Source organism: Salarias fasciatus, chromosome 12 (assembly GCF_902148845.1).
Source record: "Salarias fasciatus chromosome 12, fSalaFa1.1, whole genome shotgun sequence".
In the NCBI taxonomy this organism is placed as follows: domain Eukaryota; kingdom Metazoa; phylum Chordata; class Actinopteri; order Blenniiformes; family Blenniidae; genus Salarias; species Salarias fasciatus.
In genome coordinates, this window is record NC_043756.1 from 16,697,511 (window position 1) to 16,724,749 (window position 27,239).

The 27,239-nt window shown below is 40.8% G+C and overlaps 1 protein-coding gene across 3 annotated transcripts in view; it reads left to right on the forward strand.

Moving 5' to 3' along the window:
• Positions 1 to 27,239, forward strand: part of grid2 (glutamate receptor, ionotropic, delta 2) — a 483,103-nt gene that overhangs the window by 393,600 nt on the left and 62,264 nt on the right. For all 3 annotated transcript variants that reach the window (XM_030104001.1, XM_030104000.1, XM_030104002.1), the window contains exons 12-13: positions 19,497 to 19,635; positions 26,705 to 26,900. In XM_030104001.1, coding sequence (XP_029959861.1) covers positions 19,497 to 19,635; positions 26,705 to 26,900 — 335 coding nt within the window. The remainder of the gene's footprint in view (positions 1 to 19,496; positions 19,636 to 26,704; positions 26,901 to 27,239) is intronic.

Here is a 27,239-nt window from a genome sequence, read left to right on the forward strand (position 1 = left end):
TTGAGGTTAGCATAAATCATTTCATCATAATACTAAAATACTAAGGTCCCTTTTAAAGAGCCTTGTATATGAACATATCTATATATTTGATTCTAAATTGAATTGAAATCATTAAATATTTTTATGACTTTTTTTTTGAGGATAGATTCAGTTTAAGCTCAACTAATTTCACTAAAGTGAAGCGAGTTTTTATTTGTCAGTAAACAGTCCAGTGTCCCCATAAGGCTTTGGAAGCATGGCTTGTTTATGTGTTTATTTTGTTTTGCATGCGGCCGTATTGCCAGTGTGAGAGCAGCTGTCTCTCATTTAGAACTATCTTTGAGTAAAATACATACACGGTAAGAGCGCTACGCACAATGAGTTGATTGGTTTCACTGAAAAGAAAACAAAAAGTACACAAAAACACAAATACACACACGCGCAAACATGGGGGGGAGCAGAGGCCATGGGCCGTAATCAACTCTTTCATCTTTCCATCTGCTGCTCCAAAAATCTCCTTCTTTCTCTCCTTCCCTGCTGTGCATCTTTCTGTCTGTATGAGTGTGACTCTGTGTGAAGGAGAGAGAGTACGTGTTTTTTTTTTTTTCAAAGCTTTGTTGGAGAGCCGCATAGATATATAAAAAAAACAAAAAAAAAAAAAACAGTTTCTCTGTTCACTTCTTCCCAGCTCTTGTATTTCGTCCCTCCATCCCTTCAGTTCCCTCCGTTCTGCTTTATTCTCCACCCGCTGCTGGGTTTTCTCAGTGTGAGCTGCGTATGCGTTCTGCTCTCCTCGTTCCCTCACTCACTTCCTCCATGCGCCTCTCCCTCCATCATTATCTCAGCTTCTGCTGTGCCGTGCCGCTGAGAAGCCTCCGTTATCATCATTTCCCTGCTCTCGTCTTTCCTTCCTCTCCCTCTCTCCCTCTCTTTATGGCTCCCTCTAATCCATTATCCATCTCTAACGACTCTGTTGTGCCGCTGTGAAGTGGACCCAACTTTAGGACGTCCAGCCCCCCCGACTACACCCCTCTATCTCTCCATCTATCCTCTCTCCATCCCCCTCTCGGTCCCCACTCATGCTCTCTTTCTTGCTACGGAGATGTGCCACTGTGAAGAGAGACAGTCTCTCTGCAGTGGCATTAAATTCACGTCTCCCCCGTTCTCTCCTTCCCTGTTCGCCGCACTCTTTTGTCAACTTTCTGTTTCTCGCACAGTTGCTTATTTTCCCCCTTTCTTCCCCTCTATTTTCTCTTGCTGATCCTGCTCGCTCCCTGCCATCCGCGACTTTCTTACTGTGACAAGGTCCAGCCACATCCCCAGAGCTGCATCTGATTACCATTTGTCCCTCCCTTTCCTCCATCATTCTTTCAGGGGTCTAAAAGAGCCTCTGATATGATACATCTCCATGGTCCAGCAGAGCCCTTTTGTCTTTAATAGATTCTATAAATTAAATACATTCCACTGAAATGTGACCTTAAGTCAAAGGAAAGTACTTTTATCGGATGACTGATATTTTTACTGAAACCCATCCTAACTGAATCAGTGGGTTTTCAAAAGGAAGAAAAAATGATCTTCCAATAAAAGTAAATAAAAACAAACTCTTCTCAAAGGCAAATTTCTAAATTCAGCAGAGGGATCCAACCTCACAGGCATCCTCGTGGCCAAATGGCCAGCAGCTGAGTTTGAGGCGAAACCGTGTTTGTCTGCAGGTGTGGGATGGTGCAGCCCTCGTAGAGCGTGAACCCATCCCTCCGTCCATCCTGTAGCTTTCATTTATTTTGCATATTTTGTTACAAATAAACTCAAAGCACATTAGAAAACAACACATGAATATACAAATAACAAACATGGCACACATTCAGTGTAGAACCAACCCCACATTTGTACTTGCTGCACAGTGAGAATGCACTAAATAGACTAGAGATTGCAGCACTGTGCGCTGTGTGTGTTCTAATTTTACCAGGAGTCAGGCGTCCGACAGTTTAATGCATCAGGTCAACGGAACTTGGTCCAACATCTTAGAAGACATTCATTTTTTAGCAACCAACCGGGAAACCAGCTTGTGATGTTATGTAAACATATTTTCATGTAAACATATTTTTTTTTTCTTTCTCTCTGCCTTAAATGTTTAATAATAGCGGTTAAGTTGTGGTAGCGAAATGTCCCCTGCTGTTCGTTCTCCTGTAATAAATGTCACGTTCAGCTGGAGACTGCAGTAAGATAGCAGGGGACAGAAAGGCAAAGACAAACATTTACAGAGTGAACAAATCCTCACACCGAAGTGCACCTAACACTCATGTTGGCCTTGGTTTTACTGTCACGATGTTGACTAAATATGGGTACGTCCCTTGAATTGTGCTTCTGTCAAAGCAGCTCTGAAGTACACTGCAATTTGCTGCTCTTGCAACACCCAGTCTTCCCTTCAGCGAGTCAGAAACTGCAGCTAGCAGCGACAGTAATGAGGAGGGTGGCTTCATTGTAATACAAACATATTTATTTTTAGGCACTCTGTTGTTAACTGCCTTCAATAAACAAGCCAGTTTATTTCCCAGTGAATGTGTTGTAAAGGTCAGGCTCTTTGCAAAAAGACAACTGGAATTAACAATGGATTTAATTGCTTGGTTAACTGCGTGATGGATGTTGGCCTCTTACTAACTTTTTTGCAGAGTTTTAATTAATTCACAATTATTCAAGGGTAACTGATGGAAACAAGTAGAGTGAACTTGGGATTTGAGAAAGAAGCAAGTCGATATCAGAATTTGAATCAGAACAGAATCTATTACAGTTGTTTGAAAAGCAGGGAGAAATACTGCAGCTATAATAAACACACACACACACACACACACACACACACACACACACACACACACACATACACACAGAGTTGTCTTTTTTTTGTTGAGGTAAAGGCTTATTTATGTTCTGTGCACACATGAAAACAGACACAATGTAATGTAATCCATTCAGAGGAACCACTCTAAATCAGCATACTGGCCAAATAGAAAAGCAGAGGGTTATAACCACAGCAGCAGTGGTGTTATGTGAGGCATTTACAAATGATGAGACGTCGCATAGCCAACCGTCACTCTTCTCCGCCATGTGTTGTTTGCTTCTAATCACACACTCCCTCTACTGATGGTCCGACCGCATTAGTCCACATCCACAAGCTTCTCAGGATATGGACAAAAAAAAAAAAAATGAAATGAAATGAGAAGACAGAGTGTATCTGTATGCATGACGCTCAGCTATCTGTTTATGATATGCTCTGCCAGCCTCACCACATGTTCCAGGCCCTTCCTGTTCTCTGACAGTGCAGGAGAAGGTCAGGAGGCAGAGTTGACGTCTTCATTAACAAAAGTCTCGGTAAAAAAAACATGGAGTGCTGATTTCTCTCAGAAACCTTCAGTGATTCCAGATAATTGTGAGATTCGTCTGATCACTTGTTTTTGTTAACAAGGCACCGCCTACTCTACCACCCCCTCCCCACTAAAACTTATCAGCCAGATGGAAGAAGCAGAAAAGAGGAAAATAGGAGGTAGGTCAGTCAAAAGAGATCAAGCTGTGGGAGAACCGCATGCTGCACACCTTGTTAGACACCTTGTTAGTGCTCAGTCAGTCATTATAATGTCTGCGGAGATAGAAGTACACACAAGAAAAAAATGGAAGGTTTGTGAAGAAAGAAGAGATTAACTTTCCCGCAGTGGCCAAACTAACACGGGGACTGGTGAGTGGAAATAAATATACTGTGGGGCAGGGAAAATAATAAGATACAGCCATAGCAGAGAAAACCAAACCCTGTTTTGGGTAAGAAGGAGCAACATTGCACAACTGTGCTCAGCTGTTTCAGCCAAATTGGGCATAAAGAAGCTAAAAGGTACAACGTGCTACTCAAACGAGGATCAATATCAACTGGCACCTCTCATTGAGATTGGTTAATTTTAGGCTGGTGATGTGTGCTGCTGCAGTGAAAATAAGTTGATATGAATAAATTACAGTCCAAATGGCCTTTATTAAAATTACAAGAGGGACTCAATTCAGCATATATTCCCACAGTCCTCATATCACCTGCTTAAGATCTGTGTTTAAACAAAAACAAGATGTGAACTTGCATGTTATTGGTTTTTCAAATAACCATTAGGACCAATAAATAAATGTGGCAATCAGAACAGTAGATGTTCTTATTTATTTATCTAGAAAAACATGGAAGGACAACACAGTGAGCCTCAAACTTGTTTCTAACCTTTTGTTCTTTGGAGACAAAGGACATTTTATTGACTTATCCCATGTGGGAAAATGCAAATTACAAACTGGAAAAGAGATAAGCAGGACCCGCCTGAATCCAATCAGACAGACGCATTTTCAGGGACAAGGACTGAGCTACAGTAGATTTAGCATGAGAGTTTATGAGCTGATTTAAAGAGAGTCGAAGGATGACAAAGCAAGCTAATAGACTGATTGATCGATAGATCCTTAAATGACAAACTTTGTTGCCACAGGAAGGCCACGCTGCACAGGGATGTGGAATCAGTGTGACAAACTCATTCATCTCTCGGCCTGTTTGGCAGATCAGCGTGAGGATGTGGAACAGTCCCCCAATTGCATTGTGTGGATTTCTTCTGTACGCTGAACATATGGGTATCACTGCAGTCCTGCATTTTATATTGCTTTTAATTACATTTTCATTTTGCAGACTGTGCTTGCTCTGCAGTTTGTTGCCCACGAACTCCATAAACCGACATTAATAACTGCCACAGTGCAGATTGTGCATTTAAAGCGGTCAGATCAGGTCAAGCGCATTCATTCAGATAAAATGCAGCATGCATCACTTCATTGTAAACTGAAAGGTAAATTCACAGGTTTCTGATCTGCATCAATCTATGTGAACATGTCCTCCTCGGGAAAAGATTGGAGGAGGAACTAGAGGTGATGCTAGAGAGGAGTGACAGGGTGTGGGGACGAGTGGGAGTCTTGAAATATTGAGAACGACATTGTTAAAGTTGAATATGAGCAACTCAAACACAATCACTATCAAGCGAAAGGTCTTGGAAGTGCACGAGCACTCGCCTGCTTGTGCTTGCATGCACAGGAACGTACAAAGTCGGTCCAGTCAAAGTTAAATTGCTTAGAGAGCCATCTGTCTGAAGACGCTCCCATGGAACAAGGCAGAGCTTCCATGTACTGAGACCTCGGCGCTGTGGCTTTAAATGAACACACTTTGCATGTGTTTGCAAATGAACCTCATTTGAGGTGTTATACTGGCTAATTGACTTGATTTGTATTGCTTTTATTTTTTGGTGAATTTTGTGCTTTTGCTTGTTTTTTTTTTTCTTTCCTTTTTTTCTTGGTTTTTTTAACACATCCCTAAATAGTGTAGTGTTGAAACATCCAGAGCACTTTGAAGATTGTTCCTTCTTTTTATTGTTGGAAAGCAACCTTTGAACACGTTTTCTTATGACAGGCATGCCTCGCCGACAACACACAACCCAATATAAAGTTACATATCGCAAGTTGTTCATAAAGGTTGGGAAAGATTAAGAAATAATTCATATCATCGCCACTCATTTTTTAACAACCTCCGCATTTTCAAGATGAGAAGCCCTTAATTTTGCCCTTCGGACAAAAATGCTTTCTATGCATGAAGAAAAGCACACATTTCAAGCCTCACCTTCCCCTTTGGCTGTTGTAACCCTTATTTTATACACAGATTGTATTGATCAATATATAGGAGACAAGCAGGGAAACACACCCTGTAAATAAGCTCCAACAAAGTTCTGCTGACTCCCTCATTTTTATGTTCCTTTCAACTGTGAAAAGGAGGCAAAAGTGCTGATGGAGCTCGGAGAAAAGGGGGAGAGAAGGGGAGAAATGAGTGTTTCTTTAATAAGTCCAATGTCAGGCGCTTTCTGCATAAGGCTCGTACACGCGCACGCACGCACATTCGGAGCGGGGCTCCTACCCCCCGCCATTCTGGGAGGAAACTTGGAGGCTTCCGAACTTCTGCGTACGAACTTACAGGTGCAGACATACGTACACAGTACAAACGCTGGTGCAGTAAAAGAGCCTGGGTTTATCGCCAGCCTCCACACACGGTCCGCTGCAGCCCGGAACATCACTTGCCGCTCCTCCTTCATTCATTTGGGTATGTAAGAAACACTCCTCCGAACACAAAAAGCAGCAGTTTAATGAATGTTTACAAGTGATGATGCAGCAAGTTGGTGTCTCTGAAGGGCAGGTGCACAAGCTCATAAGTGGATATTAGCGCATTTATGTTTAGTAAAACTGCAAGAACAAAACTTTCCTCTGAAAAGTAAGTCTATAAAATTTACCGCAGCTTCAGCATTTCTAAATCTGGGAACACAAACTTTACCAAACAAAGTTTTTATTTACACTTTTCCATAATGAAGTGATAATGTGGTGAAACTATGCACTTGCACAGTAAAACCTGCATAAAATGTTTAACTCATACTTATTTAATAGTTGTTCAACCCAAAGCAAAGGCTGTGATGATGAATTTGTTATAGAACTATAAGGAAACCTGCACAATCAGTCAGCAGTTCCCAAAGACTAAAACAAGCATCTTCGACATTTTACATTCAACTCACATACAAGTTTACATCACACCAATCAACCGTAACATTCTGGTTATCTACCTAACATTGTGTAGGTTCCCTTCAACCCAGCTCTGACCTGTTGGGGAATGTATTTTATCACACCTCTGAATGTTTGCTGTGGTATCTGGCGCTAAGGTGTTTGCAGAAAATCCAAGTCTTGGAAGTTGTCAGGTGGGTCCATCATGGGATTACATGCATCAATGAGCTTTGGCTGCCAAAGATCGCTTTTCCCTCCTTGAGCCACTGTTAACAGATAGTGAACACTGCAGTGTGAGCACATTTCACAAGAGGTGCAGCTCTTCAGACTCTCTGACGCATCACAATCTGGCCTTTGTCAAGCTTTCTTGTTATGCTACTTCAAAAATTTATAATAGCCCCATTAGCAAAACAATCATACTGTCCCAGCCACCCTCGGCTCTGTCTGTCCCATTTACTTTTGGAAAGATACATGGTTCACCAGCTCTCGCTCCGTCCACTGTCAATATGGACGGTAGTATTGATAATCACTGCAGCCCTTGGATGACAGAGCTGCTATTGTTACTGTGGCTGTAGGCACGACTGTGCTTTGGTTTTTACAGCATATGCATGCGACGGATTCGATTTTAATGGATGGAGCTAACTGCATGCAGTGTTTGTGTGCACACAGTGGTGTGTTTTTCTAGCTGAGTGTTATATTGAAGCTACTCTCTCGCTCTGATCTCCTGCGGTAAGTCGGTGAAACATTCTTTTATATGAACCACAATAGACTGAAATAGTAACAGCTGGACGTATCCATAGAGCTATAGACTGAACCACAGCTGCAGTAAAGGCCTAAACAATAACCTCTGGCAGTCACAGCTTCTGTCATAGTCAGACACAGTGGCTTCATCCGAGCTTACAAGCAGCAGCTGCATATTGTCAAAGATCAACCTTTAGAAATGAAATACATCAAAGTACCGTGCAATATCACAGCATGTCTTCCTTCCATAGTAGACTGTGTTTTATGACTGTTCGCCATAATGAAACCAGTACCTGCTTAAACGGATCAAAAGAAATGCAAATTAGACAACGAGACTATAAAGTGTAGTTTTTAAAAAGAAATCAACAGATTACAATCACATATATACATAAATACAGGAAAAAAATGAATGAATGAATGAGGCTTTGTGTGCTCATATGTCTTCTTTTACTTAATTAGTGACAGCTGGCATCAAATTCCGAAGTCTGTGTATCTGGATGAAGTCAGGGTTATGGGTCTTGAGACCACAGAGATTGTGAGAAAAGACGAGTGTTCGAGTACAGCACAGACTATCAACGCACCAGCTTTCCTTTTTTTCCAACGATAACATAATTATAAGCAAAAACCCAAAGCCAACAAGAGAGAGAGAGAAGAGAGAGAGAGAGAGAGAGAGAGAGAGAGAGAGAGAGAGAGAGAGAGAGAGAGAGAGAGAGAGAGAGAGAGAGAGAGAGAGAGAGAGAGAGAGAGAGAGAGAGAGAGAGAGAGAGAGAGAGAGAGAGAGAGAGAGAGGGAGAGGGAGATGCTGTGCCAAGAGTTGGAAAAAAATACATTTATGAACTTCCTGTTTCCAATTAATTTCTGTCCTTGGTATAAGATCATCAAAAGCATTCCTCATTTTTGTGGAGATGTAAAACATGCTATCTCTCACGAAGATGACAAGAGTGAAATGAATTAATGAGTTTTTCATGTTGTCTGTTAATGCTAAACACACACCAGCTCCCCTGTATGCGTTACACACTGGGACAAGTCTATTGCTCCCACTCTGCTTTGCACACACTCCCTTGTACACACTCCGTCTCTCTTGCACACACGCAGCTGATATTTGCATGGCGAGCACTCTGCAGCACAGCTGAGTGTGGGGATCATTTGCATTTCAATCTTTTAATTTGCTTCTTTTTGGTGAAATTGACCCGACTTCCACAAGCTAACTGCAGTGAGTACAGAACCCTATTTCAGCGTCCCCCCTAAGGGCAGTTCTGTACAATTTGAATATCGTTTTTTTTTTTTTTTTTTTAACTCATTTTTCTATTACTCTCACTGAACTCTCATGGGTTTTTAACTTAAGCTATGTACAGAACATGTCGACTCTGCAAAGATAGTTAAAGACATATTGAATTTAAAATTCACAATGTGAGAAAATTGAGGTAGAACTACTTCTTTGGCTTCGTAAGTGCAATGTGACAGGAAGCTGAAAATCTAAGCAGGAGGGGAATTGCTTAATATACCAAAACCAATCCTTTGCTTCACAAAAATGCCATCAATCTGGGGTCCAATTAACTGGGTGGGTTGTCGGAGATACAACCCCATTTTTGGTCGATGCGTGCCTTTTTACGACGGGGGGACGCAATCATTTCCACCTTCTAACCCTACGTTTTAAAATCAAAGTAAGACAGAGCAATCACCGCTCACGAATCGACTGCAACTCACACCATTAACGCTGAACTCGCACTCAGGCCACACACCATTTACGTCACAGTATCCAGCCAACTTTGCTTGAATCTGAGATGAATTCTATAGGAAGCTTCTGGAGCATCTATTGTAGTGTTTTCTTTTATTACTTCATTTATTAGCTTTTCCCTAAAATATATGATGGATCTGAAAAGAGACTTGCTTTGTTTTATTTCATACCATAATTATTCACACAATATATTTTATCTACTCATATTTTGTAGGAGATTTTCATTGGATGTGTGAATGCTGAAGATGAAAGTCTATTTTTTGTATATTTTCAGTAATATTTCATTGTGTGTCCAAATGACGAGGTCAGATTGATGCCATGCAAAAGAATTCATCAACCAGATATAAGATTCCTATGTGTTTATTGGTTTACAGTCTGAACACCTTTATATGTTCAGTATGTGTCTGTATCATATGTACTGTAACTGGTAGATTACTGTCATTAAGAAGTAAATATTACTTAGTTGAAATAGCTCTTAATAAATATTAATTTAGCATTTTCTCTTGTCGTGTCTGAATGCACCTTTTCTGTTCTTGTAGCAGAGAGCATGCTAAGACGGGAGATGCTGTTAAGCACATTTCAAACTTCATACATCTCAGCTCAGATGCACCACATCACCAGCCCCCTGGATACTTTTAATAGGGACGCTTGATGGCTTGAAAAAAAACTGCTGTCCGCATGGAAAATCCCTCTTCACTCTGGCTGATAGCCAGGAGTATTAGAGGTGGCACCTGTACAATAGAGAGATTGAAAAGTGGGAGGTGGGAGGGGTGCTGGTGGAGCGATGCAGGGACTTGGCCCCCCCCCCCCCCCCCCCCCCCTTTTTTTCTATTCTCTCACTTCTTTTGCCTGTTCACCACCTCGGTAATATTTATTTTAATTTTAAATATATATTTAAATATCTTTATAAAATCACCAGGATGCTTTCGGTCAAGGGTGATTGAGGTGCAGGAGGAGAAATAAATGGCTTAAAAAAATAAAAAATGATTTCGGCGAGTCATCAGATGATGGAGGGGTATAATCTGAGGCGGTGGAGGTGCCTGCACAGTGGTGAGATTTGAAGCTTTACAAGTAAGCCACACATACATAAAACCCTTCTGGATGTGCCCACCGCTCGACTGGCTTCAAAGCTCCACTCATCTGAAGCTACCTTTACTGCAGAATGTCAACAAGCACGGGGAGGAGAGGCGAGGAGCAGAGGAGGAATGTAGTGAGGGAGGCGAGAAGAGGAGGTGGATCACTGTATCGGGGAGAGAAGCAGCGGATGTGTTTGAGGTTTAAATAAAAATTTGGAGTTCCACACCTACGTGAGGTCCATGTATCTAATTACCGTCCCTGCAATGTTTTATTCCAAGAAAAACTTCTTCCCGTAATCTAAAGACATTGTAATGATCTCTTGGTGGGAACATGAGTTTTGACTTGAAAGAAAGGGACAGAATACTGTGAACTCTACTGTGGGAATTTAAGAAGGTGGAGGTTTGTTTCAAATTCAGATGGCACAAACTACTTTGATCCATATTTATAAAAAAAAAGATTATTTTTGTTTTCTCACTGCGCCTTTCAATTGGAGAAGATAAACTAGGACAACATGGAATCTCACATCATGAGCAATCATATTTTAGCTGGAATTTCGATGGGACGTTGTGATGCTTTGATAATAAAAAAACATATTGAGATAATTTTTAATGGGTTTTTTTTTTTGATGCTTTGAAGAGTCTCGTCTCTTTGTAAAGTTTGAGAGACTCCAGACATCATTACTTTGTTTAAAGCCGTAAAACTGGAATTCCAAAACCAAAATATCTTTACTAAATTACTTTTAAAAGCAGTTTTGAGTGTTCTCTTTAGCTGGAGGATAGGCAGAGTTTTTTGTGTGAGATTTATCAGGCAAGGAGTTGGAGAAATGTTAAGTTAGCTAGGAAAATAATTCCGTTCATCTTTATTTCTCTGTGTTTACCATCATGTAGGTCTCCATTGTCTGACAGTGCAAATGGCAAATGCTTGAATTGAAGTTATTGAAGTTACTCAGAAAACATATCATTTTTGTGTTTTCATTCAAGAAAAGCTCAACTTTTTGAAAATAATCATTGTGCTTACAAATGCCACAAATACTTAAAATGGTACTTTTCATTTAGGGCACTAGTAGGTGCTGTGTTTCTGGAACACAGCGGCCAGAGAACAGTATTTTGTACACATTCAAGCACCTTTAAAATGCCTTTCTTTGTGGTGTAAGCCCATTTGTTATCTGTCATAATTAATAACCAAAAGATCCAGATGATGGGAAATGAGCAAAAGGCTACCTGCCGATCAAACCTCTTATATTTCACACCTACATGCAACTATGAGGCACCAGTGAACCAGGATTGTTTGCTTTTAGAACTCTACATTAAACAAAGATGAGAACGTCTGACAAAAAGTTCACAAAAGACTGTTTATTTTTTTTCTTCCTCGCTGTAAAGAAAGAATACTAACCACCCATGGTATCTCTACCGGTGAGAGTTTCAAAGAAGTATTTATAAGAACTCCTCGTTCTAATTTTTAGCCAAGATATTGTTCATCGAGTCACTTTTCAGCTGGGAGAGAGTGAAATTGTCCAAATGATAGTAAGAGGAAAAAAGCCCCTCTTACATCAGTTCGTGGACGGATTGCAGGGATTCCAGCTGGGAGCTGACATCAGCTCAACATATTCTTGCTCTCTTTTACTTGTTTAAAAAGCTCTAATGAACTGCTCCACTCCCCTTTCATCCAAGAATAGCGGTAGAGTGACACTGGATCTTTGAAGTGAAGCCTCAAAAGGGTCTGCAGCCGGAATTTAGATTTTTTTAAAAAATGAAGGCACTTTTGATAGAAGTGCATTTTCAGAATTGTGGACAGAAGAAGTTCCTATTCCTCATTTTCTGAAGCATCGGAAAGAGGAGGAAGGATTGATTCTTTCAGCATGTTATTCAGACCCGTCGCCAGACATTCATCTCAGGGGAGCATATCAAGTGTATGGGGGGGTCACGAATGTGCGTTCAGCGTGGGGGGGGGGGGGGGGGGGGGGGGATTTAGTTTGTGGGGGAACAACATTTATTTGAGGGGGCCAGGCCCCCTCTTGCCCCTGCGTAGACCTGGCCCTGGGTCACTGTATCATTAACAATCGAAGGCACTGTCCATGCTGTTGAAAGAGCTAATCCACCATTGTGGTGCAGAATATCAGTAGTTCACTCTTTCAAAATGTTTTTAAGGCACTGTCCATGGTGCTGAAATAACGAAACCACGGATTTGGTAAAGATTAATTAATTGTCAGTCTCGATTCATTGATGATTTCCAATTTGCTATCCATGGTGCTGATATAGCCAATTGACTGTTGTGGTAAAGATTAATATTAAGTCACTGTGTACAGATAAATCCAAGGCACTGTCCATGTTGCTGAAATAGCCAATCTACCATTCTGGTGCAGAATATCAGTGAATCGCTGTTTCATGATGATTCCAAGGCACTGCCCATGGTGCTGAAATAGCCAATCCAATTTTGTGGTGCAGAATGTTAGTGGGTCACTCTTTCATGATGACTCCAAGGCACTGTCCATGGTGCTGAAATAGCCAATCCACCGTTTTGGTTAAAGCTCGTGTCCGGAGTTTTGAATGAGAGAGGTTTTTTTTTTTTAATCCAACGTCTGGAGGTTCCGCCCTCCCTCTGCTTTCATGAGCGACCAAGCCACGCCCCTTTAATTGTGCACGCTATTATCCGTCGGGTGAAAATGAGAGCCTCCGAGTCCTACAGCATCCTGCATGTTTAGCTGTTTACGGTGGATGTTCAGCAGACAGTGGATATATCCGAGGTAAGCGTGGCGGCTGCAGCGGAGCTTCACTCTCCTCTGCCTGGGCGAGCGGCCGTGCTCTCTGGCTGCGCGCACACTTTGCTTGACAACACGAGAATGCGGAAGCTCGAAACCTATTGGCTGAAGCTGACCGGCGCTTTTTCGAATAACATGGGGGTCTATGAGACGAAGGCAGGGCTCATAAATAATTTTTTATATTGCTTTATGCTAATATTATATTGTATCGAACCAGACTGACACATTTAAGCTCTGTTGAAAAATGATACATATGTTGGAAACAAAAGGAAAATCCGGACACGAGCTTTAAGATCAAAAGTGGCTCTCTATTCATTGAGGAAATCCAATTCGCTGTCCATGGTCCTGATATAGCCAATTGAGTGTTGTGGTAAAAATTAATATTAAGTCTCTGTTTACAGATAAATCCAAGGCGCTGCCCATGGTGCTGAAAAAGTCAATCCACCATTGTGATGCAGAATAGCAGTAGTTCGCTCTTACATGATGATTCCAAGGCGCTGTCCATGGTACGGAAATAGCCAATCCACCATTGTGGTGCAGAGTATCAGTTGGTCACTTTATTGGTAAAAATCCAAGATGCTGTGCATGGTGCTCAAATACCTAATCCACCGTTGTGGTGCAGAAAATCAGTGGCCCGGTCTTTCATGATTACTGCAAGGCACTGTCCATGGTGCTGAAATACCGAAACCCAGCGTCTTGGTAAACAGTGAGACTCTATTCATTGATGAATTCCAATTTGCTGTCCATGCTGCTGATATAGCCAATTGACTGTTGTGGTGAAGTTTAACAATGGGTGCTTTTTACCAATAAATCCAATTCACTGTCCATGGTGCTGAAATACCCAAACCCACCGTTTTGGTAAAGATTATTGATGAATTCCAATTGGTGTCCATGCTGCTGACACAGCCAATTGACTGTTGTAGTGAAGTTTAATAGTGGGTCGCTGTTTACCAATAAAAATAAGGCGCTGCCCATGGTGCTGAAATAGGCAATCCACCATTGACGTGCAGAGTAGCAGTTGGTCAGTGTATCATTCAAAATCCATGGCGCTGTCCATGGTGCTGAAACAGCCAATCCACCATAGTGATGCTGAATATCAGTAGTCCGCTCTTTGATGAGGATTCCAAGGCACTGTCCATGGTGCTAAAATACCCAAACCCACCATTTTGGTCAAGATTAACAGTGGGTCTCTATTCATTGATGCATTCCAATTACTGTCCATGCTGCTGATATAGCCAATTGACTGCTGTGGTGAAGTAACAGTGGGTTGCTGTTTACCAATGAATCCAAGGTGCTGTCCATGGTGCTGAAAAAGCCAATCCACCACTGACGTGCAGAGTAGCAGTTGGTCACTGCAGACCTGTCGCCAGACATTCGTCTCGGAGGGGGGGCATATCAAGTGTGTATGGGGGGCACAAATGTGCATTCAGTGCGGGGTGGGGGAGGGGGGGGGGGTCCGCATGTAGCGTTGGAGCGAGGATGGTGCGGTGCGTGCTTGTGCTAGTATATTTTTGGGGATTTAGTTTGAGGGGGCACAACATTTATATGAGGGGGCCAGGCCCCCTCTTGCCCCTGAGTAGACCCGGCCCTGATGTTGCTGCTCAAGCTGTTGTGGGATGAGTTAGAGACCTTCACCTCTCGAGCATGTCTTGAGCATCTCTCCCTGCACTTTAGCCCAATAAACCTGTGAGTGATGGAGCTTGTTTATGTTGGCAGCATGCGGTAAGGAGTGGAGAAGGCTCTGTCCGTCAAGCAGAAACACAGCTTCTTCTTATTTGCCCAGTATATTTCTGTCAGCAGTTCATCCCCATCATTTTATTTACACTAAACTGTTGATGTTTACCTGACAGAGACGTTGAACCTCTTCATTCTCTGGCTTTGCTTGACCTTCCCTCCTACGTAGAGTGAATTGTCACTGTGCAGCTTTTCAAACTGCACATCTTTTCCATATATAACAATATACATACAAATTGGTGACAGTATTTTCATGAAATATTTTTAATTCTAAAGATTACTCTAAGATTAGAACACAAAATAAGATAGATGTTCAAAGTCATTGCAGTCATACCATGTATATCATCACAACTGTCACCGTGCTGCAGAAGCTGACCCCAGATGACTGTGGGTGAAGGCAGGGTAGATCCAGTTCAGCACAGGGCAATCACACTCATTCATCCGTAATTTTGTACATTTTAGAATCACCAATTAACATCAGAGGTATTTTGGGGGGCTGTAAGAGCAAACCGGAATACTTACAGACAACCAACACAGAGAGATAATCAGTGCTGTTTCTGACTTTATACCCATAACCTGAATGTTGCAATTCAGATTTATTCTTATACCTGAGCTACCAAACCAAGTCCTGCTTCTCCCGTGGAAGGTGAACACAGGCCACAGTGTCCTGCTTTTACCCCCAAACGCCGCCACTCTTGAAGATGAAAACTGACCATTGCAAAGCTAATCATGAAAATAAACACAGAGATAAACACAGACATCTGCTCATTTCTGAAGTTCCTCAGATCTGTGAGAGTGCTCCCAGTCAAAACCAATCAGAGAGGATGATGAGGCCGAAAAGCCCTTGATCTGCAGGATGATGCAGTAAATCCAGTCAGGTGGTTGAAAGCAGTCCACTCTGCTTTTAGTTTCAGGACAAACAGTGACATTATTTCTTACAGTATTGTTTGTCAGATATTGTTATGCATCAGCTGCCCTTTGGTTGGTTATTTTAGTTATTCATAAATAAAATAATTTAAGGTTGAACTTTCATTTTTAGTTTCATATTATGCATAGGTTGTCTCTGGATATTCCAGTTCTCCAACAGCCCCCAAAAAATACCTCTGATGTTAATTGCTGGAGGTGGGGTTGGGGTCAGGGCCACTGTTATCAGTTGCATTACAAAAGTGATTGGGTTCATCAGCCCTGTTCACAGATCCATCCACCTCTCGGTTGGTGGTCTGCAGCCAGTGATTGTTCTCATTCCAGGCCTCTCTGATATTGTTGTGCTGGCGATGCCTCTCCAGCTTCCTTCTATATTTTTCCGACCTCTTCCTTTTCACCAAGGAGACCAATGTTTACACCTAATTAAATTTCCTGTATACATGCTTTGCATGCATTTCTCTATTGTATTCTGTGATATTGAAGTGATACTGCAACATGTGATCTTGTTATTTACAAAAATGAATACAAAAATCGTTTCAAATATCTTTGTCAAACAATAATTAAAAAGAACCACAAAGTTGGTAAAAATAGAAATGGTCTACGTCCTAAACATTGTATAATTGTCTGAAATGCCCCATACTTATAGGTATACTTCCACGTCTAAAACATCTTACAATCATGTGAAGTTGTGGCCACTTCGACATGGTTAACAATATAATACATTATTTTAACCTGTTTCTTTATGTTTTAGTCTAAAATGTTGCATAATATACCTCTGAGGTTGAAATAGTGAAAAGTTATTTGCTGCCAGTAGTGAATAGGTGGAGAAGCAGGAGAAACAAGGCGGTTCGGGTGCGGAGCTATATTGAGGGGACACAATAGGGTGCTTTTGAAGCTGCCAAGCTGCGTTCGCCAAAAAGCCGCCGCATGGTCTCTGTGTCTCGTCTTGAATCTATAAGTATACACAAATGCAAACTGAGCCACATGCAGGCTCTTAGCTTTTGAAAGAAGTTTTTTAGGATGTCAACCAGAGGGGAAAGAAAAAAACTTGAAAGGTGCTTCAAAGTGCGCCTTAAGAAGAGAAGTTCTTATTCTAACACCTACATATAGGCACAACCATGTGTATTTATTTAAGAAATAAGTCAAAATATTCCGACATTGTAACCTAAGAAATGTTGTATCTGCACTGAGTCAGGTGAAACCTTGACATTTTACTTAAAGCAAACGCAGCATCATTCTTATGCGAGCGATTGTGGTGATTGTACAACTACACTCATATTGAATGAATTAGTAATTAGCCACTAATGTAGAGCACACACACTTGACAACATCTCCCTGCTGTCATTTCTGGTTGCTGACAGTTGAAAAAGCACATATGGATATTTGCAGCCTCTTCACACTCGCATGACATTTCGCTTAATTACTTGAAGTGCTTGCTGAGAGCTGCGTTGCTCCTAAATGTTAACATCTGTTCACGTATTTCTCCCAGTAAGAACAATGGTTTTAGCTTATGCTTTATTTGTACACTGTATGTCAGTATGAGGTGTTATGTGTGTGTAATCAATTAAGTTGTTTGAAATAACTTCACTCATTAAAGAAATGGTTCATGTACAGTTTTGACTTTTACATAAGAAGCATCAGCATTACTGTAAGTTCCAACCGATATTTCTATCAAGCAGCATATCGGTGTTTTATTTTATTGTTTTATTGAACAAAAAGTTTCAAAGGATCATCGAAACGTGTGCCCAACGGCATTAAATCCACCACTTTGTTTTACTCTTTGACATGCATTCATATTTAAAGCTGGAAACAAATGCCCTTTCCTGGAAGTCTGTTGTAATTTCATTTTCACATTGTCTCGTCACAATGAGACCTGTATGAAGGCTTAAAGAATTGAACAAAAGTGGGCCTACCTTAAAATTTCAATAGATCCAGATGTCTGACCCCGGCAGAGCTTTTTCCTGGGCTGTAATAAATATTTTATAAAAGTCAGTTGTGCAGCCAGAAATCGGCCTAGAAAATGGTTCAGAGACTTGACAATAGTCATTCTTTTCTTTTTTTGGGGAGCAGGGGTTGACTCAATCGCTTCTCAGTGAATACTGCCGCTATGAAACAGAAATTTGCAAGGTGGCACAGCTCACAAAGGTCATGCTTTACAAGCTATTGAAGTCCAAGATACTGCAGTCACAGTTTTGGCGTAAATTTGGGACATTTTTGGCAGACGGTATTATGGGGGGAAAAAAAAAAAACATCTGTGCCTGCTGGCTGCATTCATCCGTGGAAAATAGTCGGCTCAATTTCCCACTGGCAAATCCACAAATCCACAGTAATTTCTCATGAATAGTCAACTGTTTTGACTTCTGACAAAAAAAAAAAAAAAAAAAAACATTATTTACATATTTATTATATTTTGATTCGCAACATTTTATTGATGAGATTGCTTTGGCTAAAAGCTTGTGCAGAGATTCACTGGCACATATCAATCAATCCACCTGATAAACAGTAATGGAAATTTATTTAGAAAAATAATAATAATAAATCACAAACTCTTTTATGTGTTACTGCAGAAAAAAAAGGAAATAAAACCTCATCAAATGTCAAATGCATGCAGCAGAACTCAGAATGTAATATCACCCATGCGCAGGGATTATTTCAACTGAATATAAAGTACAGTACTACACATTATAGTGCCTTCAGGCTTGTGGTAAAACCTGGTGTCAACAGAAAATGTATTGCCAAAGACTGATAGAGAAAAACCCAGAGAGAGGGGAGAGAGATAACAAATTCAAATTAAATCAAATGCTATAAGCGCACAGCGCCAAAAAAGGCCTGAAAGGAAGATGGAAAAGAGCAAGAACACAGTGGAGAAAGAAAAGGCAGTTAGATAAAAGGAACATGAGATTATGTGGGTGTCACGTATATTATGTAGTCCGGGCTGGAGAGAGTGGGAGCGAGGGGAGTGCTGGTCGCTCTGAGTCCACGTAGCGGTGATCCCAAGCTATGTGGATAAATGAGGGTAATTTCTAACCGCCTTCAATAAAGGCAGTAAGAAACGGCTCACACACTGATCCTCAGTCTGACTGCGTGTGTGTACGTGTGTGTCCATTCTGTATGCCTGCCCAGCATTTGTGTAATGGCATAATCTTTTTCTAAAGATTATCCCACAAAGTATTGGACAAGAATAGAAAAGCCAAGGATGAAGGTGCCGTGTTGTTTGTCTCTGGTTAGCGCACAATGAATAGATGTAGTTCTCGAGGAGCAGGGTTCAGAATGGCAATCTTTTTCGCTCTGAAACAAACATAAAACCGAACCGCTTTGCTTTGTACTCTTGCACAATTAGATTTCAGAGGACAAGGCCAAAGAAGCCTTATTTTTTTTCGTAACGCAAGACAGTGATGAAGAGATTTTATATCTGAAGATAGACAAGACACTTTTCATTATAATGTGCTTTGGGAACATGGTAATGGGATGGCCTGGCATCCATTAATACAATTTGTTCACTTTCATCACACTCATTCAACATAATGTAGTGCGGCTATAAAGCACGTTCCACGTTTTACACTTCTGCTTCCAGTTTTTTTCTATCAGGCCTGTGTGTTGAGATACTGTCTGAGAATGAAATGCGGCGCACATCTTCTGTTTAATTATCAAGCAGCATGTTCCTTGACAGATAAACATTTTCCTATCTCAGATATGTCATTTTTGTGTCTTTTCAGAAAAGCCTTGATTCAGTTCTTAGCAGTTTCCCGCACTTTGTTCCGCCAAGTAAAGATCAGATCCATGCCTAAGCATCAGATCAGATCCTGTTAATCCAAACATAATCTTTCAGGATGTGCTTTTCTGTTTCAACAGCTTTTTCTTCTGCAGCAAAGAGATGCTGGAGTGTGTAAAAGTGGCACCTTTTTTTTCCTGTTACAAGTTAAATAGATGTTCAATGTCTTTCTTTCCGTCCAGGTGGAGAGGTTCCCTACACCACCCTGGCCACAAGGATGATGATGGGCGTTTGGTGGATGTTCGCTCTAATTGTTATCTCCTCATACACGGCCAATCTGGCAGCCTTTCTCACGATCTCACGCATTGAAAACTCCATACAGTAAGTATTGGATTCATGTGTTTGTCTTACATTCATAGTGATTTCAAATAACTTCAAGAGGTTTTTTTTTCCTTTTCAAAAGATTATTTAAAACGTACAGTTTAATGACATCTGTAGTCAATATTCATTGTGTTTAGGGACATTTGTGCACTTCACACATAAAGCAAGGGAAGTTAAGATGAGGGCAGACATATCATGTGTGTATTTATGCATTGTGTGCACTGAGTTACACACACACACACACACACACACACAGACACACACACACACACACACTGAGCATTCTGTGTTCCTGACAAATTACTTGTAACATGCAGAGACACACCGCAGTCTCCCTCAGTGTGCTTGATTGTTGCTTAGAGTGAAAATCCATTGTACCAGACGGGGGTAATGCATAAGAGGCAGTGTGCACGCACGCAGGCACGTGCACACACACAAGCACAAACACACGATTGCTTCCCTTTTCTCCCCCCTCCCCTGTCTCAATCCTTTCCCACCTCTTCCTTCTTCAGTCCCATCGTAAGATAGTAATTTCCTGTCTGACTCACATTTCAGTGTGTGTGTGTGCGTGTGTGTGTGTGTGTGTGTGTGTGTGTGTGTGTGTGTGTGTGTGTGTGTGTGTGTGTGTATGTGTGTTCTCATGTCAGTGTCTGTACTGATAGACGGAGGCAGGATAACAGCAAAAGAAAGAGAAAAAGAAAGGCATGTAAAAAGTGTAAGCATGTTCCATTCAGGTATCTTGATAAGTTGTGAAGCCTTCCACAATCTTTGTTCACAATCTGTCTCTCTCTCTCTCACACACACACACACGCACGCACACGCACACACACGCACGCACACGCACGCACACGGATCTTCCCCAAGCTCCATGGCCTTTGTTTATCTATCCTTGTGATAGTATGTTTGCCTATTTCTCTCCTGGTGGCACAAGGAAATGATCATCTCTCATCGGACTAATCAGCACGCTGAAGCATCCGCAATGCCCGGCAGTGCCACATTTAATTGTGCTTTGCTTTGGAATAAACAACGTTAAGTTCTTAAAATCTCATCACTATTTGTCCCTTAAGTCGTTTCCATTCATTTCTCGTTTGCTTTTCTTACCTTCCCCTGTCTTTGACATCTTTTTACTTTGATCTCTCATTTCCTTGCATTGTTTTTGATTTGCTGTTTTCCCATCATCCAAAACTGTCTAATCTCCAAGACAGTTTATACATCTTTTTTCACCAACTTGTTTTTTTTTTTTTTCCTTAAATTTGCTGTCATTAATGAGTGCCTCTCAGTTTGCTTCCTCATTCTGCATCTATTGAGCTAATTAAGGATTTCCATAAATTTTAATACGTTATCTTTAATGTGTTGACTCTTCTGGGGTCATTAGTGCTGTAATAACCACCTAAATAACAGCGCCCGCATGGCTTCAGGCCCCCAAAGATGGGTCATGGAATGAGTTGTGAGAGGGAATGTATCTAAAATAAACTGTGAGTAATTGTAACACATTGCAAAGCCTCGATAGTTAGATGGGAAAAAAAACAAAAACATAGCCATGTGGAAATTGTGATGCTGTGATTATGCCATTTTATCTGTTGATACTTCATGAGCAAATTTGCACAGATGGAACAAGACTGGCCGTACTTCCGTGATTGAGAGAATGAATTAGCTTGTATAGAAAAGAGGAAGGAAGCAAAAAAGCAAAGGCAGGAAAAGGAGGAGAGGACCAGGGGAAGGATGGAGGCATTGCTCTTCTTAGTGTCTCCCAGCAGGACAGGCTGGGTTTTTAAGTATTAATGCCATTGTTTCAACCTGAAAATGAAATAACAAGTGAGCATTCAGAACCCTCCCTGGACTATTTCACGCTTGGATGTTTTCCCTCAATTTCTGTGTGAATCCTTTAGGAAAACAGTGAGGGATGGCAGGAAAGAGCAGCGAGGAGAGGGTGTGAGTACAAAGTACAAAGAGAGAGAGAAAAAAGGAATAAATATAATAAAGTGGAAATAAAGTGAGCAGGGACATTGAAGAAAAGATGAGATGAATTTGAAAGCAAAGGAACAGGAAGGCCAGGAGATAGACAAGGGAACAAATAGGTGAAGAAAAAAATATTAGGGGAAAAAAATGGACCGAGAAGAAGGTAGTTAAGAAGAAATCTATTTTTGAAAGGGTGAAAAGTGAATAGAAAGACAGTGGAGTAGAAAAATGCGAAGGCTGAAAGATGGATGCAGTGGATGAAGATGAAAAGCTTCACACTCCAACCATCGTGCAGCAGATGTCACATTTTACGGTTGATAAACATTGCCAATAAAATCAATCAGGTATTTTTTATGCCCTCCTTGTTTGAGTGTGTGTCTTCGCATCACGCTCTCAGGTGTGTGTTGCATCACAGTGGTCAGCACAGTGTCCCTTTGGCTAAATGGCAGCAGCTCATTTGACTGTTTAAAACCTTGTGAAAGTCTTTGAAGGGCTTGTGAAGTTTGGAATAACTGTCACATCATCGGTTTGCTTCGCCTGTGGTGGGGGAGGGAAACAGCTGAAACGGGTCTGCCTGGCGCCGACACATCCTCATGATAACATGAGACTACTGGCCGGTGTTCGCCACAACAATATCGAGACATGTAAATGGAACGTAGCTTTTTAGCACTGGATTCATGGAGAACTTCATGTTTCACTGCAAGTGACTGAATATAATAACATCATGCAGATGAGGTGAATATAAGTTTGCAAGTTGTGTATAGAAATCCAGTGTAACTTTCACTTTCTCTCAGTACAAACATCTAACACTCCACTAAAAATCATTAATGGCCTACAGATCAACCGTTGGCAAATTTTATTCCATATGAAAATACAGAAAGACGTGATTTCAAGCAAAAATTACAAGTGCACTTTACACTTTGTTACATCTTTGAAAAACAGTGTGTGGGATGTGTGTGAGTTCAGAGGTCATCACTCCTGGTGGTAGCTCATCTTCACTCAGATGTCAAAATGTATTTTATCATGTGTTTAGTCTTGATCTGTTGATGAAGTTGCTTCAATTTAAATGGAAGACAATGTTTCATCCCTATCAATACATGAATCAGAGGGGAAGGTGCTTCCCCTTTGGCAGTCGCACTCTTTGTGAACTAGATATTTGTTATGATGTTACTAATAACACGGAGGCATTCAAACTGTATACAGAGACAAGCCGACTTGAACTCAAATGAGTGATAATAAGTTCTGGCAGACTTTTGTATTAACTTGAACTTTTCAGCTTTATTGTGCATCAGTTTAGGTCATCGATCGCTGTTTTCATTTTTTATTAAAACTTCGAGAACTTTAATAAACTGAACTTAAAAAAGAAAGCAAACTATAAACAGTAATGAAATAGAATCAAATTTATTGGTCTTGTTTTGAATTTCCTGTGTTGGCTTTAATTGTCTTGATGGTGTGAACAAAAGCCTTCTTAACTGCTCCAACCTTTCAGTGAATCATCCTCCAGTCTCAGTGTACACACGTCGATGTCTCATCTCACCCTGGTCTGAACCCCAAATTATTTCTTGTGTTGTGCCTTGCGTAGCATAGGTGTGTCTGTATGTGTGTAGTTACGTGTTCAAATAGATGAACGTATCAGAGCCTGTAAAACACTGAGGATCCTTTTCACGGTGATACGAGACTGCTGACCACTACTGCTTTGTCAAAAATTGAAGGACAGTGAAATCACAAAATCACGCATGTCCCACCGGGAGGAGGCCCCGGGGAAGACCCAGGACACGCTGGAGAGACAGTGTCTCTCAGTTGGTGTGTGAACGCCTCGGGATCCTCCCGGAGGAGCTGCAGGAAGTGTCTGGGGACAGGGAAGTCTGGGCATCCCTACTTAGTGGAGCTATTTGCTGTACAGTTAGTCGATAGCATGTTAATAAACTGACTGAGATTCCACAGCTTTTACAAATGAACTTACAGTGAGGATCCTGTTCTTTGAGTTTTGTGTGTCTCTGTACGACCTGAGAAACTAATATCAACATAAACGAAAGCAAAAATAACACCAACGAAATCTACTTTGTTGTCCTCTTAAAGGTCAGACATTTGTCCTCTTTTTTTGTTCTGTAAGGCCAGATTTCATGAAAGCATTGCATTACTGATACTTCTCTCTAAATATGACCAGATGACCAACCATGCAGAAACTAATCAGAATGCTTTTTCACACAGATTCACTGATTAATATGCAGAAGTCTCTCTTTCCAGCTTTTTATCTTCTCTGTCATCCTCTCTCACTTTTGCCAATTCACACACACACACACACACACACACACACACACACACACACACACACACACACACAGACTATTTGTCACGAGATACATTCAGCTGCTGTTCACTCCATTTACTTGCTCATTGAGCTGCTTAGAGGGAATATAATTGGTTGCAAAATGAGCTAGCATACACAGGGCAGAAACTCCAATGTGCAGGGAGCGCGCGCACACACACACACACACACACACACACACACACACACACACACACACCAAAATCCAATTTATCTGAAACAATCACAAATAGACAATTAAAGAAATAATATATTTTCTATATTCCTATAAAGCAACATACAAACAAAACTCATCAATGAGATAATCTATGTTGGTGTTTTTTGTTAAAATCCAGAAATTCTATTGTATTTGATTAAAGTGGATTTTTTTTTCTTGTTGCTTACTTTTAAAATCTTTGTTCAGTCTTTTTTTTTGGTTCAACTGAGGCAGTGTTAATTCAGAACATATATATATATATATATATATATATATATATATATATATATATATATATATATATATATATATATATATATATACATAAAGAGTTGGGGGGTTTTGTGCTCATTTTCATTCTAAGCATTTTTATAATAATAATTTTACTCTCTGTCTGGATCCCATCTTTGGGTCAGTGAACTCACATGCAGTATTATATCCAAGTGTTATGCTCCCTCCTATAGGCATCATTAGAGAACAGGCTTGGAGTTATACCCACTGATACCAATTCAATTCACAAAGTGTGAATCCTGGTCAGTGTGCTGACAGGTCTTCATATCCACGGGGGAATTGCTGGGAGGGAAGATTATTAAGGCCAAAGATTAATTGACGGCAATAAAAGATTCATGTTCACAGCAAAGTTCATTAAAATCTTCAAAGGCTTTTTTTTTTTTTTCTAGAATGCGTAGGAGAAATAGCTGAGGCATGGAGGGAGCAAAGGGGCAGCAATTAAAAAAAAAAAGAAGCTGATATTTCATATGTGTCTGCTTCTCAGTGAAAAAAACCTTGTAATGATGCAAACAATACCTACTTAAGTTTGCGCCCACTGTTAAATCTGCTCTGTGGGCGCGCTGTATTACAGCCGGATTAATGAAGTAAGATGCTACACACTTGTTACTCTTCATTAAACAGAACATGTTGAGTGTTTTTCTGTGCATGTTTCGTCTTCCCAAGTATGCGTCTTTCAAATTCATGGGTGGTACGTAGCAACCATTCAACAGACAGACAGTAATTAGTTCCTGTAATGGTTCTCCATTACATTTCTCAGCGGCCAAAGTCTTTGAAAGACAACCCAGGCACTGTTGCATGATAATTAACAATAGCTTGTGTATTGCCCTGGAGGTGGTAATTTATGGGTGAGAGGCAAAACAAATAACAGAATAAGAGGGAAAGAAAAAGGAACAAAAAATACAAGAATGACTTGAGGCTTTCTTCTGTTTTCCTTTTTTCAAACTTAATTTTCAATTCTTTGTGGCCGGCTGTCTGCTCCTGGTTTAGTTTCAGATGTCAACATTGTGTAGTTAGCCAAACCTTCTTATTAAGCACTGTGAACAGGGCGAGAGCTGCTGTCTAAAATGCTTTCCGCCCTCATTTTTCTCACACTTGTTTGTCAGGGCCAATTACTATTTCCCCCCGTTTTTGCTCCGTGTCAATTATCTGTTGCTGCCAAGTCCGTCCGCCGCTCATAGACCGTGCAGGTCCAAGTCATTCATTTATGAGGAGGAGATGGTGGGAACCACTGTACAGCTGGCCTCTCCATTTATGCTCCATGCGCGCCGTCCAGCACTCCTCCTTTCCAGATCGAGACGGAGATCTCTGGGTGCTAACAAGACAATAATCAAATGTTGATCGTCGAGCGTGCCCACCACAGCAACTCGCCAAGATAGGAGTGCAGATCAAGACTTAGGGCCAATCACAATCTAGTGTAGGGGTGTCCCAATCCTCTGCACGGCTAAGAGGAAGAGCTACACAGCACTTGAAATGAAGACGAGCCGGGAACTCACTTCCAAAGAAGGTTTATGAGAAATTTCCCATGATGCACCGCATCTGCTGATTGCTGCAAATTTGCTTTTTAGATTTTTGGGTTTATTTATTCTAATCTTAGCTTGACACAGGTTTATTTAGTTAATTTTCCTGCGTGTATATATACTTGACGTGAACCTTCTCCCAGTTTAACTCATCTATTATCTTTTTATTTCTCTCATAAAAGAAATACTGCTCCCACTAAGACTGACAAGATTTATATATATATATATATATATATATATATATATATATATATATATATATATATATATATATATATATATATATATATATATATGCGGGAGATACAGATGAGCTCTGCCACCTCATATCTGTTGGACTCATTAACAAATAAAAATAACATGGTTTAATAAATTTAACTGACAACTTTTGAATAAAACATTTGACGTCTGCCTCTCTGTGAAAACACATTCTTCCCTGAGAAGAAAACTGCAGTCAAGCTCAATTTTGGCAATCTGAGTTCATGTCATCAAACAGAAAGCGCATTATTGACATTTTGACAGGTTGTTAGCTGGAGAAAGAAAAAAAGCATCATTAGCACATTCCGAGAGGAAACGCGTCACCATGGACGTTGAGGAAAATCTTTTCAGGAATTGCATTTTGCTGCAGCTGAATTCATTGTCGCTACAATCATAGTGCCGGACGAACAGAAGGTAGTTTAATGTGAAGCAGGCTGTTCTGGCAGAGTCTGCATGGTGCTTGTTAAAAGACGTGGATGAAAACACACGCCTATATGACTGTTTGGTGTTTCTCTCTAGATCCCTACAGGACTTATCCAAGCAGACAGAGTTGCCGTACGGCACAGTGCTGGACTCCGCTGTGTACGATCAGGTGCGCTCCAAGGCGATGAACCCCTTCGAGAGAGACCCCATGTACTCCCAGATGTGGCGGATGATTAATCGCACTGGAGGAGGAGATAATAATGTCGAGGAGTCGAAGGAAGGCATTCGCAAGGTAGGTTCTTAATTAGATGTCATTTTTAAATGAAGAATCTCTGACATACGTGAAATGGCTGTGGTTAGTTAAGCAAACACTAATATGGGCTCCTGCGAGTGACCGGGCACAGGTCAACAACATTAGAGCCTTCTTTTCTTTCATTGATTCTTCATTTTCACCAACCACCATTTGCAAAAGTAATCATCAAAACATCCAACTGATTGCTTAAGAGAAAAATTCACAACAGGCCCGAAACAACAAGAATGTTTTCAGGACATGTGTCCATTACATTAGCCAATTGACATGATTGTCACCTCAAACACACCTTAAATTAGATATTCATGAACAGATATATAA